The sequence below is a fragment of the Ammospiza caudacuta genome, chromosome 9, assembly GCF_027887145.1.
Source record: "Ammospiza caudacuta isolate bAmmCau1 chromosome 9, bAmmCau1.pri, whole genome shotgun sequence".
Classification (NCBI taxonomy): domain Eukaryota; kingdom Metazoa; phylum Chordata; class Aves; order Passeriformes; family Passerellidae; genus Ammospiza; species Ammospiza caudacuta.
The window spans coordinates 34871867-34890204 of NC_080601.1; the positions used below are offsets into that span (position 1 = coordinate 34871867).

General features: G+C 42.3%; 2 protein-coding genes across 2 annotated transcripts; one reads left to right on the forward strand and one right to left on the reverse strand.

Annotated features, from left to right (window-relative positions):
• The first annotated feature begins 168 nt into the window (after positions 1-168).
• On the forward strand, positions 169-10616 carry LOC131561627 (CUB and zona pellucida-like domain-containing protein 1). The gene is made up of 9 exons (XM_058810990.1): positions 169-236; positions 2919-3113; positions 3939-4153; positions 5156-5306; positions 6069-6292; positions 7130-7302; positions 8441-8826; positions 9167-9435; positions 10347-10616. Exons 1-9 carry the CDS (start codon positions 169-171, stop codon positions 10517-10519), a joined length of 1854 nt encoding a protein of 617 aa, XP_058666973.1. The 3' UTR covers positions 10520-10616.
• Positions 10229-16929, reverse strand: C9H10orf88 (chromosome 9 C10orf88 homolog). The gene is made up of 6 exons (XM_058810113.1): positions 16736-16929; positions 16454-16645; positions 15414-15486; positions 14657-14863; positions 13431-13900; positions 10229-12266 (listed from the first exon to the last, which is right to left on the reverse strand). The coding sequence occupies exons 1-6, from the start codon at positions 16891-16893 to the stop codon at positions 12038-12040; spliced, it is 1329 nt and encodes a 442-aa protein (XP_058666096.1). The 5' UTR covers positions 16894-16929; the 3' UTR covers positions 10229-12037.
• Between the last annotated feature and the right edge of the window lie 1409 nt (positions 16930-18338).

Here is an 18338-nt window from a genome sequence, read left to right on the forward strand (position 1 = left end):
CCAAAGGGAATTCAAATGCTGTGCAACATCCTTAAACATGTATTTAGTGCCTCCACACTCAAAGGCAGTGTCAGTACATTTCACAATGAAGAATGTTAAATTTAGATTAAAGTTTAGATTAAATTTAAGTTAAATTTAACTTAGAAAAGTGATGGCAAAGGTGACATTATGGGACTTTACTTTGACTTCCAGACCTCTATGAAACGTACTCAACTTGCAAGATCAAAATCCTTAAAGTGAGTTAAAAATCAGAGAGAGTTGTTTTAAAGAAGTCATAGGTCTGAGATTAGAAATACAGTATCATTACAAAATGCATTATATATCAGTTTTCTTGTAAAAGAAAATGGTTTTGTAAAAAAAAAAATTACAATGGAAGAAAAGCACCTGGCTGTGTTTCAAGAAGGTCTTGACTTTATTTTCTAGTAAAGTTGGAAGAAGCCCTGTTTGCACAGCTGTGGGGTTTGTGCTGCCCTCAGCAGCTCCTGGGGAGCCCTGGCTGCTCCCACCCCCAGGTCCCAGCCTGACCCAAGGCCAGGTACCAGCACACCTGGGCCCCTGGCACAGCCTCAGCAGCTCCAGGGACTGGGAGCTCCCTGCTGCGCTGAGAAACACTCTGCAACACTCTGTCATTTTTTCAGAGCTTTGGTCCTTATGAGACAAAATAGGGTTCATATATTGGAACAGGTAATTTGTGCTGAAAGGAATTCAGGCTTTCAGGGCTGTGCTTGTTTCCTTGCCTCAGGAAGGAAAGGCTGATTTCTTTTTCCTTCTGTGGCTCCTAGTGTGGGGGTAAGAAAGTCCTGTCTGCAAAGTGGTTGCAGTGCAATCTTCTCCTTTTAATTTGTGACAATCTGGCCTTGCTCATCCCTGGGTGTTTCAGCGGTATATTCATGACAACTCTTTTACAGCAGCTGCTCTTTGCAATCCCCAGCAATGGGGATATACACTGGGAATATCTGCCCTGTGTAACCTAAAGGGACAGGTGTCAAAGTGAAGGTGGGAGAAACCAAACTCTGCTGAGCAGTGCTGAGAGAAAACTGCAAATGTGTCTTCCAAGGGAGTCTGTCAATCCCTTCTACAACATTCCTGCTCATGCCAACACCCTCAAACAGCCCCTCAATTAAATCCACTAGAAAATGTGCTTTGAGAGCTGACAAAAGCGCTTTAAACTTCCTCCACACAGTGCCTGTTTAAAAAAATGGGCCCACCTGTTATTTTCTCATTTATATCTGTTAAAGAGAAACACTGACTGACAGATTAAACCCTCCCTCTTGGTACCACAGGGAGGTTGTGAAATAGCAGCAGGTATAAAAGCCAGGAAAGCCAAAGCCTGCCCTCCCCAGCTGCCCTCAAAATGCAGCTGCTCTGGCAGCTCCTCCTCCTGCCTCTCCTCACTGCCCTGGCTCTCTCTGAAAGCAACTCAGTAGAATTCACAGGTATGGAAATCTGTTTATCTGTGACATTTTATCGATTTCTGTACAACGGGTCTTATATAGGCAACTGAAGGGCAAAATGTTAAACATCTCTGAAAGTGAATCTTATTTTAACGTGCTCATGGCACGATAGTAACACCTAAACATGACTATAAATGGTAAATAATAAAAAATATTCTATACAGTCCACCCAATGGCAGTTATTTTATTTTAAAAACTTGATTTTGAAGCAGTTTTATTCTGGAATGTAAATTTGCTTTTATAAATTAACACTATATTGGAATCACAGAAATCAGGAGACTAATTGGGAAATGTTTACTTCTTGACAGAGATTTGTTCATTTTTCCTTTGTTCAATGAGAAGCAATACAGAGCTGTTTGCTGCTCAGATCAGCAATGTGGCTGATTAAAGGAGGGTGGCTGTTGCAGAATAATGAAATATTGCAGCAGAGCTGCTCCACTGGTGTCTGACCCCAGAGAGTGCAGGAGGGTAGGAGTGACCTGTAATGCTCTTACAGAGAGGAGGTTTCATTTGTGATGGCAAAAGTCTCTCCTCAACCTTTCTATTCCCTCTGGAGTCCATCAGAAAGCCTGACTTTATTTTCTGGGGCTGCATGCACTCTACAGAAAATTCTTCTGACTGCTTTAGACCATTATTTTCATATATAACATTAAATATAATGATATAATTAAATATAATTATATAATTATATTATGTTTAATATTAAATATAATATATATTTAATATTATCTTTAATTATAATATTATGTATCTATATGATACATATCTATATAATTATATAATATATAATACATATTATATATCCAATATAATATTTAATAATACTATTATATATTTATATAATACATGTTTCTATAATATATAATATATAGTATTTAATATATATTTAATATATTATATATTATATTTGATTGTAATATTATTTAATTATGAATTATTTAATTATTATTTAATATAATAATTAAATAAATATTGTTTATATATGAATGAATATATAATTAAATATAATTCTGTTAAAGTAGAAAGGAGATCTTATGTTCAGAGTGGATTACAAACTTTCTCCAGAGTTTCCCATGCAATGGCCATTACTTCATCTACTTCCTGAGCTATTAATTAGTGTCAGTGATGTCAGACATAGCTGAGTTGTGGGGTGTTTTCATAAGGTTACTTACAGGTCCCAAGGCCTGAATTGCTTGTGGTGACAAACTCTGCTGAAAAGGGTTGCTGAGGTGTCCTGCAACACTTGGCATTTCCAGTTGTGCTGCTGGCTTGATCCTTTTCTTTGGTACTAGGAAAACCAGGATAAACCATGGCTTTTTAATATTCTTTTACCATCAGATTCATCAGATTTCATAAAATGAAGTAATAGAAATAAATTTTTAAAAATTCGCACATTTTTCAAATCTGTTTGATGATGCACTCTCCCAGTCTTTGTATAATAGAGGACTAAATATTTACTGCAAGAGAAGACTTGAGGGAGATCCTTGCAAGCTGTTTCTGTGATTGTTGCTGCTGTCCAACAGGGGTGCCTCGCTGTGGGGCTGCACTGCATGAACCCAGCAAAGCACTGAGGATTGAACTCAATGCAAATGCAAACTGCACCTGGCAAATCCAGAGGAATGCAAATCAAACAATTAGGATTGTTTTCTCCCATTTTAAGTAAGTATTTCCTACAGATGCTTTTGCACTGTTTCACTCCACTGGAATATAGCACAGAAATGTATTGCCTCTAAATATCTCTCTCTGTTGAATCTGTGTTGTGCCCTCCAGTGAATCCCAGAATGGTTTGAGTTGGATGTGAGTTAAATCCCATCCAGCGTCACCCCAGCCATGGCAGGGACACCTCCCACTGTCCCAGGTGCTCCCAGCCCTGTCCAGCCTGGCCTTGGGCACTGCCAGGGATCCAGGGGCAGCCACAGCTGCTCTGGGCACCCTGTGCCAGGGCCTGCCCACCCTCACAGAGAATTCCTTCCCCAAAACCCATCTACTCCTGCTCTTTGGCAGTGGAAAGCCATTCCCTGTGTCCTGTCCCTCCATCCCTTGTCCCAGTCCTTCTCTGGCACCCCTTCAGGCCCTGCCAGGGGCTTTGAGCTCTCCCTGGATCCTTCTCCTCCCTGTTAAGCATCCCCAGCTCTCCAGCCTGTCCCAGAGCAGAGGAGCTCCAGCCCTGGGAGCATCTCCATGGCCTCCTCTGGACTCTCTCCAGCACATCCTTCTTGTCCTGGGCTCCCAGGGCTGGATGCAGCATTCCAGCTGGGGTCCCATGGGAAGAATCTCCTCCCTCAATCTCCCATTCATTTTCAGTGTTGCACATCCACTCTTCTGGGTCATGTTGAGTTCCTCATTCACCAGCACTCCCAAATCCATCTCCTCAGGGCTGTTCCCAGCCCATTCTCCACCCAGGCTGTATCTGTGGGACTGCCCCAGCCCCTGTGCCCATTTGCCAAGGAGCTCAGGTGATTCTCACTGTGCTTTTCCCAACAGATTTGCTCCTTCTTCAAGCTGTGAAACAGAGAGCATCAAAGTGTTTGATGGTGGCTCCACTGCTTCAGCTCTCCTTGGCCAAGTGTGTGATGACACAGATGCAGTCCCAGTGCTTGAATCCTCCTCTGACAGTTTAACTTTTCTCATTACAACCAACTCCGTGCCTTTCACACGAAACTTCTTCGTCTACTACTACTTCTTTTCACCAGGATCAAGTAAGCCATTAAATAACACCTGAACTGCAGCAATGAAACATAATTAAAAAAAACTTTGATCAGTCTCACTCAGGTCTTCAGGCCTCAGAGAATGGAGTGGGGCAAAAATCAGTGAAAGAGGCACAAGCAATGTGTTTGCAGAGATCCCAAAAAGTTAAATTTAACTTAGAAAAGTGATGGCAAAGGTGACATTATGGGACTTGATTTTTACTTCCAGACTTCTGTGAAATGTACTCAGCTTGCAAATATCACAGCATTTACCCAGGAGAATTTGACCTTCTAGTCAGAACTCCTGCCAAGTGCAGATCACAGAAGCCAGTGAGGATTTTAATTCAAGAAGCTCCTTACTCTTTTTCTTTTGAAAGATAAGAACAGCTTGGACAAAATCAATCGTAGCTTGTGACCAGTCCCTTTGCTTCTGCTGACCTGGTGGCATGGTATTAAGCTCTTAAAAACTTAATTTCATATAGTACTTACCAAATCCCAGTTCATGATGCTCCAGTCTTTAATTTTGCTGCTGAAAGATTCTGCCCTGTTTCTAGTCTACATTTGTCTGAGGTTCCACTGGTTTGATTTTTTTTTTTTTTTGCCTTTGTCAAGTAAAGTCTCTGTCATACTTGCAGATTTTGCACTTCCATACAGATAATGTGTGGTTGGTGTAGCATCTTCATTAGCAGTTTTTCAAGAGGGTACTGAATTTATCCGAAATGTGGATAAATGTGGCTCTCACTAGGCTGCTCCCAGTACCAAAGTTAACTCAAAGTTAACACCAGCTCAGGTGGCATCACACTGAGCCTCACAGAAATAGTGAGCACTGGCTCCATTTTCTAATTCCACCTCAAATTCTCTATAGAATTTCCATCTTTAGTACCTTTAATCATTTCCAAAGGACTGGACTCCTAAAGAATAAATCCTGATAGTTACATAAGATTTGGCTTTTTTTTTTTTCATGACTCATTATATGACTTATTCTGTTACCAATATATCTCCTCTTCTTTTCAGGAACTGAAAATTGTGGGGGAGAATTAACTGGTCCCAATGGGACATTCAGCAGCCCCAACTACCCAGCACCTTACCCTCAATTCAAATACTGTGTCTGGCACATACAAGCACCAAAAAACTCCAAGATAAACTTGGAATTCCGAGACTTTTTGTGAGTAAATTCCCTATTTATATTTTTATATATATACTTATTTATTTATATTATGTATATTTTTATATATCCCTATTTATACATACATTTATAAATGCTCTATTTCTCTTTATATATTCTCTTTACAGACATTACTTTGTTAAGCACAGGAAGAGGTGCTTTTTAACTTTTAGAACCTCTGTACACTTTTAAAATAAAGAGTTATGATAAACTGTTATGATAAAATGATTGTTGCACATCCCTGTACATTTCCCTAAAGCAGCTGCAGTGCCAGTCAGGGAAATGCAGACAACATCTCTGGTGATGAGCCACGAGGTGCAGGTTCATTTCTTGAGATATTCAGACTGCAGGATGCCCTGCAAGAATTCAGTATGAAATGTGCAGAATTCCACAGGAAATCTTTACCTTGACCATTGCCCTCTGAGATAATAAACTCTGCACAGGGTGCAATATGCTCTGAGCATTCCTGGCCAGGGTCCATCTCTAATTCTGGGAGAATCCACCCTCCACTGGTGAAAAATTGCAAGAATCTTCCTCTGTGATACACTCAAGAGGTTTGAGAAGCCAACCCTACACTTTAAAAATTATACATATAATATTTTTATATGTTTTCTTTGGTTTTAACGACGTCTATTTGTGGTGTTCTGTTCTCCATTCTATTACCTCAGTTGAGTGGAGCTCTCAGACACTTTTTCTGCACTGGATCCTCTATCCACTACAACCAAAGATTTCCCTGTAATGATTTTTTTCCTGTGTCTGCAGCCTGGAATTGGACAGAAACTGCCAGCTTGACTTCACAGCAGTCTATGATGGGGCCAGCACTGCCTCTGGGTTGATGGGGAAAGTGTGTGGGCATGCCCAGCCCACCTTTGAGTCTTCTTCCAACGTGCTGACAGTTGTGCTGTCCACAGATGACACCAACTCCTACAGAGGATTTTCAGCTCAGTATTCCACTGCTCCCCTGCCAGGACCCATGGAGCCCAACAGTGAGTGCCCCTGCGTCATGGGGAGGATGCTGATTCTTTTTAATAATGTGATTCTTCTCTTACAAACATCCTAAAGAACTGGTGGTTGATACTCAGGTGTTAAGCCTTTTTATTGGTAGTCTTTTAACCCCTTTTGCACACAAAAATCCCACATTATCTCATCTATAGAGCGTAAGTTACTTCCTGACCCATCTGCAAAAGAATAACAGTTCTTTCACTTTTGCTGGTTTTTTTTCTGGCTGGCATCACTTGAAATCAAAATTTTCCTTCTTTTGTGCAAAACATTGTTACCATGCTAAGATGCAAAGATAAATTCCTATTGTCTGGTTAGTTTAAATGGTTTTGTTGCCTAAGGCACTCAGGAATTTTCCTGGTCTGCACTGGGCAGTCAGAGTTTAGATGTGCTGTAATTTCCTTTCCCCCTGAGCTGGGCCTCATTTTCCTTACTGGTCCTATATCCTTGCATGCCCATCTTCCCATTACCTGAGATGGAAAGGAGTTTCTAAAGCCTCAGTGCCTGAGAGAAATCAATTTCTTTACCCACCATTCTGCACCAGCACTTTGATTCATTTTCCCTTTTAAAAATGCAGAGACCCTTCTGTGTCACTGGGTTTTAAATTAAACTTTCAGCATGAGTTTTATGGGGTTTTGCTCTAATTCTGAAGTTGAGCACGAAATTTTGGTGCAACTTCTGCATGATCTCAACTGGGCATGAACTTTTTCACTGACAAATCCAGAATCACGTGACGATTTCAAGGATTTAGACAAAGTGAGAAATGACCACAGCAGTTTGTCCTAATGTGTTTTTGGTTTTGCTTGATTCTTTTTCAATGGCAGCAACCCTTACATGCTCCTCAGACAGCATGAGAATTGTTCTGAGCAAGTCTTACCTGTCCTCCCTTGGCTTTGGGGAAGCTCACCTGCAGCTGAATGATCCATCTTGCAGACCAGTTGTGACAGATTCAGTGATCTTCTCCTTCCCATTGGCCAGCTGTGGGACAATTAAAAAGGTAAAGGGGATAAAAATATGAATAAGCTAACAAGAGCTTAGGAAAGATAAGAGCTGGTAAAAGCAGTGTATGAAGAGCATGCAAGTACATTGATTTTATTTTCACTCAGCTCATCCCATTCCAAGTTTCCTGTCTGGAAGTACAAAGAACATTTTTTCCTCTTTAGGAATCTGATGATCAATGAACCTTTCAAAAGAAATGTGGGAGAATCCACACAAATTAACCCCCAAAAGATTCCCAAGAGCCAGTTCATAGCACTCATTTGATAAGGGTGACTGGAGCTTTGATACTTCCCACACTCCGTGCACTATTCCTAAACCTTGCTGCTGCCTGGATTGGTTCAGTGTTTAGGAAAAATAAGAGGAGGGTTGATAAGATCTTTTGGCTGCAGCCTGTTTCACAGTTCCAAGGACAGCTGGGCAGGTGTGTAAGTTTAGTTACAATTCCTTAACTATTCCTTAACCTTGTTGCTGCCTGGATTGGTTCAGTGTTTAGGAAAAATAAGAGGAGGGTTGATAAGATTTTTTTGGCTGCAGCCTGTTTCACATTTCCAGGATTGATAAGCATAGCTGGGCAGGTTTGTAAGTTTAGTTACAATTCCTTAATTATTCCTTAACCTTATTTCTGCCTGGATTGGTTCAGTGTTTAGGAAAAGTAAGAGGAGGGTTGTGACGGTGTTCGCAGGGGTCTTAAGATGAGGGAAGAGATGAGAATGTTGACTCCGTGTTTCATAAGGCTGATTTATTATTTTATTATATATATTATATTAAAACTATACTAAAAGAATAGAAGAAAGGATTTCATCAGAAGGCTGGCTAAGAATAGAAAAAGAAGGAATGAAAAACAAAGGCTTGTGTCTCAGAGAGAGTGTGAGCCAGCTGGCTGTGATTGGCCATTAATTAGAAACAACCACATGAGACGAATCCCAGATGCCCCTGTTGCATTCCACAGCAGCAGATAACCATTGCTTACATTTTGTTCCTGAGGCCTCCCAGCTTCTCAAGAGAAAAAAATCCTAAGGAAGGAATTTTTCAGAAAATATCATGGCTACAGAGGGTTGATAAGATTTTAGCTACAATTCCTCTCAACTGCTGTGCTGGTGCAAGCCCAGCTGAGCCCTGGCACGTTCCTTTCCCAGGATGAAGGGCACAGCATCACTTACACCAACACCATCTCCCTGGCTGCAGCTGGCAGCACCATCACCCGCCAGAGGAGCACCGAGATCACTGCCCGGTGCACCATGAGCAACAACGAAACCCTGGAGCTCATCTACACCACAACAAACAATGCCATCCAACAGCTGGCTGCAGGGGGGAGGTACAACGTCAGCATGGCCTTCTACAAGTCAGATCTGTTCTCCAAGCCCGTACAATACTCCCCATACTACGTGGACTTGAACCAAACTCTCTTTGCTGAGGTGACTCTTCACACCACTGACCCCAATCTCCAGGTGTTCATTGATACCTGCACTGCATCTCCACAGCCTGGCTTTGGATCACTGACATACGACCTAATCAGGAGTGGGTAAGGCTGATTTTATTACACTCTCCTAATGTGAGAGGAAATGGGATCTAAATGTCAACTGCACTTCTTCTATTGTTTATTTTATTTATTATTGTCTCTTCCACCTACCTTCTTTAGTAGACTGTGATTGGAACTGAGTTGTAGATAAATTTAAAGACGTTCCACAAACAGAGCTAGGAAAAATATCCACATCATGCTGGGCAAAGGTAAAAAATCACATCATTGTATGCCACATGTAGAACAGTGCCCTGGTTAAATGCTATGGTTACAGCTCACAGGACTCAGCCAGAATGATTATTCCAAGTGGACTGTTTTAACAGATCTGCACATCCTTTTGCAGCTGCAATAAAGATGACACTGTGGTAACCTACCCAGCGTTTGGAAACCATGGAAGATTCAAATTTAGGGCCTTCAGGTTCCTGAGGAGCTTCCCATCAGTTTATCTGCAGTGTGACATTGTGATCTGTGACAGCAACAGCACCAACTCTCGCTGTGCCAGAGGCTGCATCTCCAGGCAGAAAAGAGCCATCTCTCCCTACACATGGAAAACCAACACTGTGGTGGGGCCCATCCGCCTGAAAAGAGATCTCAGGGCTGCTGAGCTCTCAGGTGAGAGGGGAAAAATAAAAAACTAAATGTATCTACACGTGCACTTCACTCAGTTTTGTTGGTGGTACTCCAGAAAATAAGCACAGCTGACTGACTCCAGGGCAGGTTAAATCCTCCCACTGCATGCACAGAACAGGAGGAACAAGGAGTGCTGAGAGCAGAAACCAAAAGCATCATGCCTTTAAATCAGAGCTGCAGAGGTGTCTGTAAGACAACTAAGCTTTGGTGCCATTTGCAGTCTGATCTGCATTGGTCAGGTACTGAGAGCAAAGGGAAACTACAAAATATGGAAAAGTTATTTTTAAAAGCTTGTATTGCTGCTCCCACTGTGCTCATTGATCTTTATGCAGCCCAAAGCTTCACCTGAGAAAAGAACATTGGGCCATTTGCTTTCAGGTATCAGAGCTAGGAAATATTTATAATTATTCTGGCTCTTAACAGTAATTAGAATATTTTACTTTTTAAAAATTATTAACCTTTCTAAATTCTAGCAACATTTTAGATATGTTTCCATTTATTTCAATAAAGATTTTGCATCCATACACATGGAAGTGAACATATCTGTAACTCACAGGCAAATATAAAGCAGAATGAGTTTTACTAAGAAGCAGATAGGAAACCACTAATTGGTTTTTTCTTGCCCAACTTTGCTTCAGCAAATATCTCAAGTCTCTCTCATGGTGACAGCACTGCTTGGCAGAAACTTGGCTGCAGCAATACCAAAGAATTGAACATCATGATGATCTGCAGGATTGTTTTATTAGCAACTTTTACAACTCTTCAGTACTACTATTCAGGATTTGCACTCTGTGTGGGTCATGTCAAATGAAAATATCTGAAAAAATGCTTATTTAATTCCCAGTTAAATCATACAGTATTCTAAACTTTAAACACTTTTTCTCTCTACACAGAATCCCTCACTGAAGTGGAAGCTGAAAAAACACCAAACGTGCAACAATACAACTTCAACACTCTGGCATTTGTGGTTTTAGTTTCAAACATTCTCATTGTGGTAGCTGTGATACTGAAGCATCACAAGCACCAGGGAGGATACAGGTATCAAAATGTCCAGAGCTCATTTTAACCACTTCTGGAGATTTCTACTTAGTGTCAACTGCTCTTCATATTTGTCACCCAGAGAGGGAAAAAACAAAAAGTCATTAAATTAACAGCATTGGAACTCAACACTCAGAAATTAATTTTGTTATCAAATAAAAAATCCAAACCCAAAAACATCACAATTTAATACTCTGTCTCAAGTTACTGAGTTGAAAAAGTGTGTATACCTCAGGACAGACTTTATGCCTTCACAGGTACAAAGTACAAGATAATTAAGATAATTTTTTGTCTTAAAAAAATATTTTTCTCTTTTTGAATCACTTTGAAACTGCACCTGGCAAGAGTTAAGATCAGGGACAACTGCTTGATGTCTTTTCAGAGCAGATTATCCTCTCTTTCAAATCTGCTCCTGTGTGTTCACTACCACCAGGATCTGACAGTCTTCAAAACACATCACTTTTCCTGGAGAGGGAAATACCAGGCAGAGTAAATAGATAGTGGCTTGCACATGCTTATGCTGATTTTGAGTCAACACTTGCTTCCCCATCAACAGCTTGTGCCAAAAATGTTTGTGGGGGTTACCATGAAGTCCCTACATCCTTCAATTTACACCCCAGAATCCAAGAACAAACAGAATGAAGTTTGAAACTCAACCTGCCACAGAAGGGGGATTTGGAGTCACATTCCTACCTCCCCAAATGACAGCAAAACTGATCCCAAGAGGTTAAAGGAAGTGTGATGCAGCAAGGAAAACTCCTCTGGAGCTGCCCCAGCACATCCTGTCTGGGAGCAGCACCCACTTGAGAGGAACCATGGCTGAAGTATTTGCACCTCTCAGGATAATGAAACCTGGACAAAGCCTGCTGAGTGTGCAATCATTTCACTCAGCTAGTTTAGGAGGGAAAGAACTATCAGAATCTTGTTTTAGGTATCTCTTAAGAAGCCTGGATTCCTAATTCAGGTGCCTGTACAGCCAACAAGGCTTCCAAAGGACCCAGGCTGGGCTCACATTCCCCCAGCTCTCTAAAGACAGCTCCACAAACTAGGCAATCCCAAATCAGGCAATGACAATCCAACCTTCCTTTTAGAGATGGAACAAGAAATGTCTTCAACAGGAGTGCCAATAAAGCAAAAGCACAAACGGCATTCTGTTCTACTGACAACACACTTCACATCAAAATTAATACAACAAAAAAAAGTGAGCTGATTACATGTAGGTACAAAGATAAGCAGTAACTCAGTTTATTTAGAGCACTCCATTATTCAAACTGGAACTGGGGGACTGCTCATACAGCTTCTAGCAATGCTCTTTAAATAAATAAACCACAAAGGGCATACAAAACTCTTATATTTAGGAAAAAACAGATTCTTAAGATCTTTCATAAAACTACCAAGTGTGTACAACAGTGGATAGAATTACAGTAACAAAATGCAAGTTAACAACACTGAGGTTCTTCATAGTTTGAACTGCATAAATACTGAGCTTTGTAAAGTTAATTAATTACTCCAGGTACTCACACTGAAGCCCCACCTGTGAATCCCTCTATCTCTCCCCATTAGAAAACCCCTCGTTGGAGTCATAGTGTGCTTGGGAAATTTTGTTTGGTTTTGAGTTCTGAACCAAGTCCATCAAGAGAAACATTTTATTGTCTATGTGTGTCTGAAGAGCCTGGATTTGGCAGTCAATATAGTCCATTAGCTTCTTCTCCATCAGATCCAGGTTTTTAGAAATGATCTTTTCCAAATAGGAGCAAATGGGCTGTTGTTCCACTCTGTAAGAAGAGCAAAGACAAGAATAAGTATAACCTATAAGAATAAATATCACCTATTTCTTAATGACAAGGGGCAATATAGAGATCTGGGCACCTGAACATCTGTTAAATGTAAAATTTCATGTATTAGGCAGTGAACTTTGGAAGGCATTAGGTTTCTAGCACAAGCAAAATACTCTACCTGCCAAACTTTAAATCTCAGTTTTTTCATGAACATGCTGTATGTAGTCATCTTCTTTCAACCTTGTTTTTTCAAAGGCTCAAATATGCATGAGAGAGCTTAATTACATAAAACAAAATCCACACAAGTCAATATACACAGTTTGTATTCTGTCAGCATGGAAGACTGTTCTTGTCAGCAAAAGTGCTTCAAGAGTTATCCAAACCATGCAACTCTCTGGGTTTGTATCTGCACTCTGTACAAATACTGGAGCTGAGATATTCAGTCTCCATTAAATCCAATAAATCCTGATTCCACATCTCAGGAGTTCCACTATTGTTCCTGAGGTACCAAACTGGGGAACTGTGACACCTGCACTGTAAATGCCAACAAGTGAGGAGGAACAGGAAAATCAGTGGGATGATTCACACCAAGTACAGCACAAAGATTGTGGCACACTGTGTGAAAAAGGGAAGATGTGAGAATTTAGGGGTGAAAGTAATCAAAATGGAAATATAGTATATGAGAAAGACAAGCTAAATGTGTATGAAGAAACATGCTTTTAAATTAGATTAAATGGAGGCAGAAGATGTTATAGATGGATAATGAGATGATTGGCTCTCACAATTAAAAGATAACTATTGTGTGAATACTAAGAACAGCTTTAGTGATGTACAGTTATGTTATTGTGGTTTAGGTGTCCTCTGTTCTCCTCCTAGTTCCCCTTTCCCCCCTGTATTGTGACCATCAGACAGCCAGGGTTGTCTAAGACAGGTAACACAAAACAGTTTAGTAACAAATGATGTGACTTCTGAAAAACTCCTACATTCAAAAAAGTTGTGAAATTGAAAATTTGTAATGTTCATCACAACACAGCCTTCAAAACCACATATTCTAAGATTCACTGTTGGTGCTAATGAGAAGAAAATTACATTACACATTTTGTTTACACTTGTCAGTAAATATTCAATGCTACTTTGAGAGATTCACCAAACATAACTCACCCAGCACTCTGAGCAGTCTCCTCTTTGGCCACTGCACTCTTCCCAAGGTGCCTCTCTCCATCCTTGAGCCTAAGGTGATTCACCTGAGTGCACAGGTTTTGAAGAAAAGGAAGAAGCACCTGTGGGTTGGCCAGGTTTGGAGTTTCACCTGCTTGCTGCTGCACTTGCAGAGATCCCTTGACTTTCAAATCATTCCTGAGGTCAACTGCATTTTGCTGGGTAGGAAGTCTTTCAGAATCCAAAGAATTCCCTCTTTCAGGTAGCTCTGAGTTCAGATCACGAGTTATTTTTACATCTTTATACACTGCCTCACTTGTTAAATGATTTTTAACAGGCAAAGGTTCACTGGCTGGTGGACTCAGTGATGACTGCAGAGCTGCTCTGTGCATTCCATCTAGTGCATGGTCACCTCCAAAGTCAGAATTCCTCCCCATGATCCAACTGAGCTTGTCTCCAAGAGGGAAACTGTTCTGAAGGGGAGAAAAACCCATTTGAGTATTTGAGATTTCAGATATACTGGAAATTATACAGCAATAACAGCAGGTACATTATAACCCTGCACTCTACTAGTAAAGATTTTTTAAATAATTTTGAACTACATTTCTTGTTAAGTATGAAGTATTAATTATCTTGTCAGTGTCTAAGTAAGAAAAGAGCTTTGCTGACTTCATTTTTACCATGCTGTGTCCCCAAAACTGAATTATTGACATAAGATGGATTCAGGATTCTTATAAATATATATATACATACATATACATACATATATATATATATATATATATATATATATATATACACACACACACATATATATACACATATATACATATATATATACATATACACACACATATATATGTATATGTGTATATATATGTATGTATATATAGATATATATATATGTATGTATGTATATATATATATGTATATATATAAAATGACCACTAAAGAGACAAACCAACCCATCTATCTACACCCCAAACATTCCAAGGAAAATGCCCACCATCCTTAATAAGCAGTGAAGCTTAAAGTTACAACAACATTAATGCTAACACTAATAATAATAATATCCTGGAGAAAATAGTCTTTACTCCCTGCACTTACTTGAGTGGCAACAGTTAAATCAGGATGAAAATGGCAGCAAGTACAGACTAAGAAAACCCAATCTCTTTAGAGCATTGCTAACTGGTGAAGTGCCCCTCTGTGCCTGTGGAAAAGTGACTTACCTTCTGCTGACACCGGACCATGTCCAGGAGCTGCTGAGCACCTGGAGACAACTTAGATCCCATGGATTCCATTATAGTTTGCACTCTGTCTAGATCTATGCTTGAGCCTAGTGAAGGAAAATCAGTTGCTAGTTTTGCAGACACTGCTTTCACTTCTAGAATTATTTTACTGATGAGTATGCTGTGTTTCTCACCAAAGGAGAGCAGCTATTGCAAGAAGGAAAAAAGAATACTTTGGTTAGGGAAAAAAAAAATCATTTTATGTCTTCTCTGTACAGAGGGGACAATGCATTGCTCTTTAAGCCTTGGGAAAAACTGTGATGAGCTCTTTTCCAGGGAAACTAAGCCAATTTCTCCTTGCTATTATTCCCCATAAAATTCTGACTGGAACAGAGGTGCCTGAGTACCCCAAAGATAAATGAAGTTTTTCTAAGCATTTAAGAGTCGTGACCACACAATTTTCACAAGCTTATTTAACCCCAGAGCTGACAGCTCTCATCACAAATCTGCAGTTTAGTTTTTCTCTAAGACTAAATTATCTGTATCATATAAAGTCTTCACAAAAAGAAAACTGAGATACCAATTTAAAGGAGCACTCTGCCATCAACACAACGTACCAGCCAACAGATTTTTAAGTGATTATGTCAAGAGATGAAGTGTATAAAACCAATAATTTTACTAAGAGCAATGCAATTAAGTAGATTAAGTGATTAAAAAGATAGGAAAAAAATTAAAACAATGCTGTTCAACTCCCTACCTTAATTCTACAGGAGGCTGCAGGGCATTCAAACTTAAGGTACTTGTGGTATAACGTAACCTCTTCAGTTTCACTAGAAAAACAAAATAAACAAGCTGTGACATCAATTTACAAGGTACTTTTCTTTTGTAGAAATACACTATATTGGTAAATATTTATATAAAAAACAAGACTGACTGGAACACATTTCTAATGCAGATTTATGATTCCCAACAGCACTTTTAGTTTCTAGGTTTTAGCAGATTTTTACTTTCTAACAACAGCTTTAATGCTTATATACAACTTGTAATTAATCTTATGAAATATTTATGTAAAATGACTTGTATGTGTGCTTGCACTGTGCACTAGAGAAGCTTTTGAGGCTCAGTACATTATTCACCCATCCTCCCTGAGGCTCTGAGTCGGCTGGTTTCTAGTTAGCTAATTAAGGAGCAGATGTGCCATGTAATGACTTAAAAACAAAATAGAAACATTGCCTTATTTCCCCCGGCAAAGCAGGGACGGAAGTACTGAAGGGGAAAACAAAACCTCCTTTTTAAAATTTTCTCTTTTGTTCTTTGAAGTTGACATGACTACTTATCACAGAGACCTTCAGAGAACTCAAGAATGGACTGGGTTGGAAGGAACCTTTAAAGTCACCCAGTGCCACCCCAGCCATGGCAGGGACACCTTCCACTGTCCCAGGTGCTCCCAGCCCTGTCCAACCTGGCTTTGGGCACTGCCAGGGATCCAGGGGCAGCCACAGCTGCTCTGGGCACCTGTGCCAGGGCGTTTCCACCCTCACAGGGAATTTCTTCCTGCCCTCTGGCAGTGGGAAGGCATTCCCCCCATCCTATCTCTCCAAGCCCTTGTCCAAAGTCCCTCTCCAACTCTCTCACATCCTTTCTAGGCAGTGGAAATGCCTCTAGGATCTCCCTATGCGCCTTCTCTTCTCCAGGCTGAACAACCTCAGTCCTCTCAGCCTTGCTACAGACACCAGGTGTCGAACAGCAGCATCACCTCACAGACACACACGGCAGAGTGCGGGCCCCACCACTCACCCCGGGGCCGGGCGGGTGCCGCGGCTCTGTCCCCGGCCGGTGCCGCAGTACTCCTCGCCCACGTACACCTCCATGTTGCGGGCCTGGCTCACGATGCCCACGGACACCATCTCGGCGCCGGGCCGGCACTGCAGCCGCAGCTCGCAGGGCTCCTCGCCGCCCTCCCGCCGCTCCGCCAGCACGGCCTCGCCGCTGCGGGGGGGAAGCGACACGCGTTGTCCCCTCGGCCCCGCTCCCGCCCGGCCCAGCCCGGCGCCCCCGCTCGCCGCCCGCCGCCCTCACCCGGGCTCCTCGCCGTCCCCCGCACCCCGCCGCAGGCACAGCGCCCGGGCCAGGCCGCCCGGCGGCGCGCAGGGCCAGGAGCACCGCGCCGACACACAGCGCGGCTCCCGGCCTCCCTCCTCCGCCTCCTCCTCCGCCGCCGCGCAGCCGCTCGACATCGCGGAGCCGCGGGCCGGGACAGCCGGGAGCGGGGCAGCGGCACCGACCGGCACCGACCGACCCTCAGCGGCCGCCGCCGCCGGGACGCGCCTGCGCAGCGCCGGGGCTCCGCGCGTGCGCGCTGGGCAGCGGCGGGAACCGCCCGAGGGAGCGCCGGGGGCGGGAACGGGGAACGGGGTATGGACCCCTCATCCCGGAGGAACGACGTCCCTCGGCCCGGGGAACCGCAACCTCAGCCCGACGGAACCGCACCCTCATCTCGGGGGACGCCCCTCTCAGTCCGGGGAGCGGCACCCTCATCCCGGGGGAATGGCACCCCTCATCCCGGGAGCGGCCCCCTCATCCCGGGGAACGGCCCCCTCAGCTCGGGGATGGCCCAAGGGGCGCAGAGAGCCGGAGTTAATTCGCGTGGAAAACACCTTGTGAGATTACTGAGTCCCAAACATGACCCGTGCCAACCTTACCTTGGCTACGTCCAGGTTTTCCTTAACCACCTCTAACTCCCTCACCTCCCTGGGCAGCCCATTCCAATGTCAAACCACTCCTTCTGAGAAGAAATTGCTCATAATGTCCACCCTAAACCTCCTGTGGTGCAGCTTAAGGCAATATCCTCTTGTCCTGTCACTGGTGGCTTGGGAGAAGAGACTGAACTTGTGCCAGGAGAGGTCTAGGGTGGATTTTAGGAAAAGGTTCTTCCCCCACAGTGTGATCCAGCTCTTAACAAGCTCCCCCGTTGGACTCAACCCCTCAAAAGTCTTTTTCTACTGAAATGGTTCTTGGATTCTGTAAAATTTGTTAATATGTCAAAATTTGCAGCAGCAGGATTCTCCCAAGTTGTGTACTCATAGTGCACCCCACAGGAGAGAGGCTATGAATAAAAGAGGCCATCAATAAAAGATGGGGTTCATTTAATTTGCAGTAGGATCTCACCTTCTGGAGTTGGGGAACGCTGCTCCTGTGGCAGACAGACCCAGGGAATGAGGGTGTCAAGTTCTGCTTCCAGCAGTGCTCAGTGCAGGAATTTCAGGCTGTTCTCAGTCTGTGACTCTCTGGAAATGGACCTGGACGGACTTCGACAAACTAATACTGCAAATACAGCCAGCATGCTGCTTTTTGTCACTTAAAGCATTGTTTTATAGCATTTACCAGCAATGGAAAATGCATTTTCTCTGCTTTAATCAAAGAATTAATTAAAATTAATTAATGTAAATGCTTGAGTGTGTTGTCTCAGCCTCATTTTTGTGTTTCTAAATGCGTGTGATACTTCTGAAATGCGTTGCAAACGCATCCACTTTTAGAAGCGTTTATTTTCTGCTTTTGGTGACAATGTGGTTACGTGGAAGATGACTGATCCTGGAGGAGCAATGATCTGCACAAAATTATGGACATCTGGTGAGGAGAATTGTGTTTAACATAGAGGGGACTGGGTAGAACCTCTGTTTTG

Excerpts from the sequence above, each read along its gene's own strand:
- LOC131561627 (XM_058810990.1), top strand. The coding sequence starts at position 169 with ATGGGACTTTACTTTGACTTCCAGACCTCTATGAAACGTACTCAACTT. Across the intron at positions 237-2,918 it reads GCAAGATCAAAATCCTTAAA|AGAAGACTTGAGGGAGATCC; the intron begins GTGAGTTAAAAA and ends ATTTACTGCAAG. Across the intron at positions 7,303-8,440 it reads GCTGTGGGACAATTAAAAAG|GATGAAGGGCACAGCATCAC; the intron begins GTAAAGGGGATA and ends TTCCTTTCCCAG.
- C9H10orf88 (XM_058810113.1), bottom strand. The coding sequence starts at position 16,893 with ATGTCGAGCGGCTGCGCGGCGGCGGAGGAGGAGGCGGAGGAGGGAGGC. Across the intron at positions 15,487-16,453 it reads GGCACCCGCCCGGCCCCGGG|TGAAACTGAAGAGGTTACGT; the intron begins GTGAGTGGTGGG and ends TTGTTTTTCTAG. Across the intron at positions 13,901-14,656 it reads TGGTCCGGTGTCAGCAGAAG|AACAGTTTCCCTCTTGGAGA; the intron begins GTAAGTCACTTT and ends TCTCCCCTTCAG.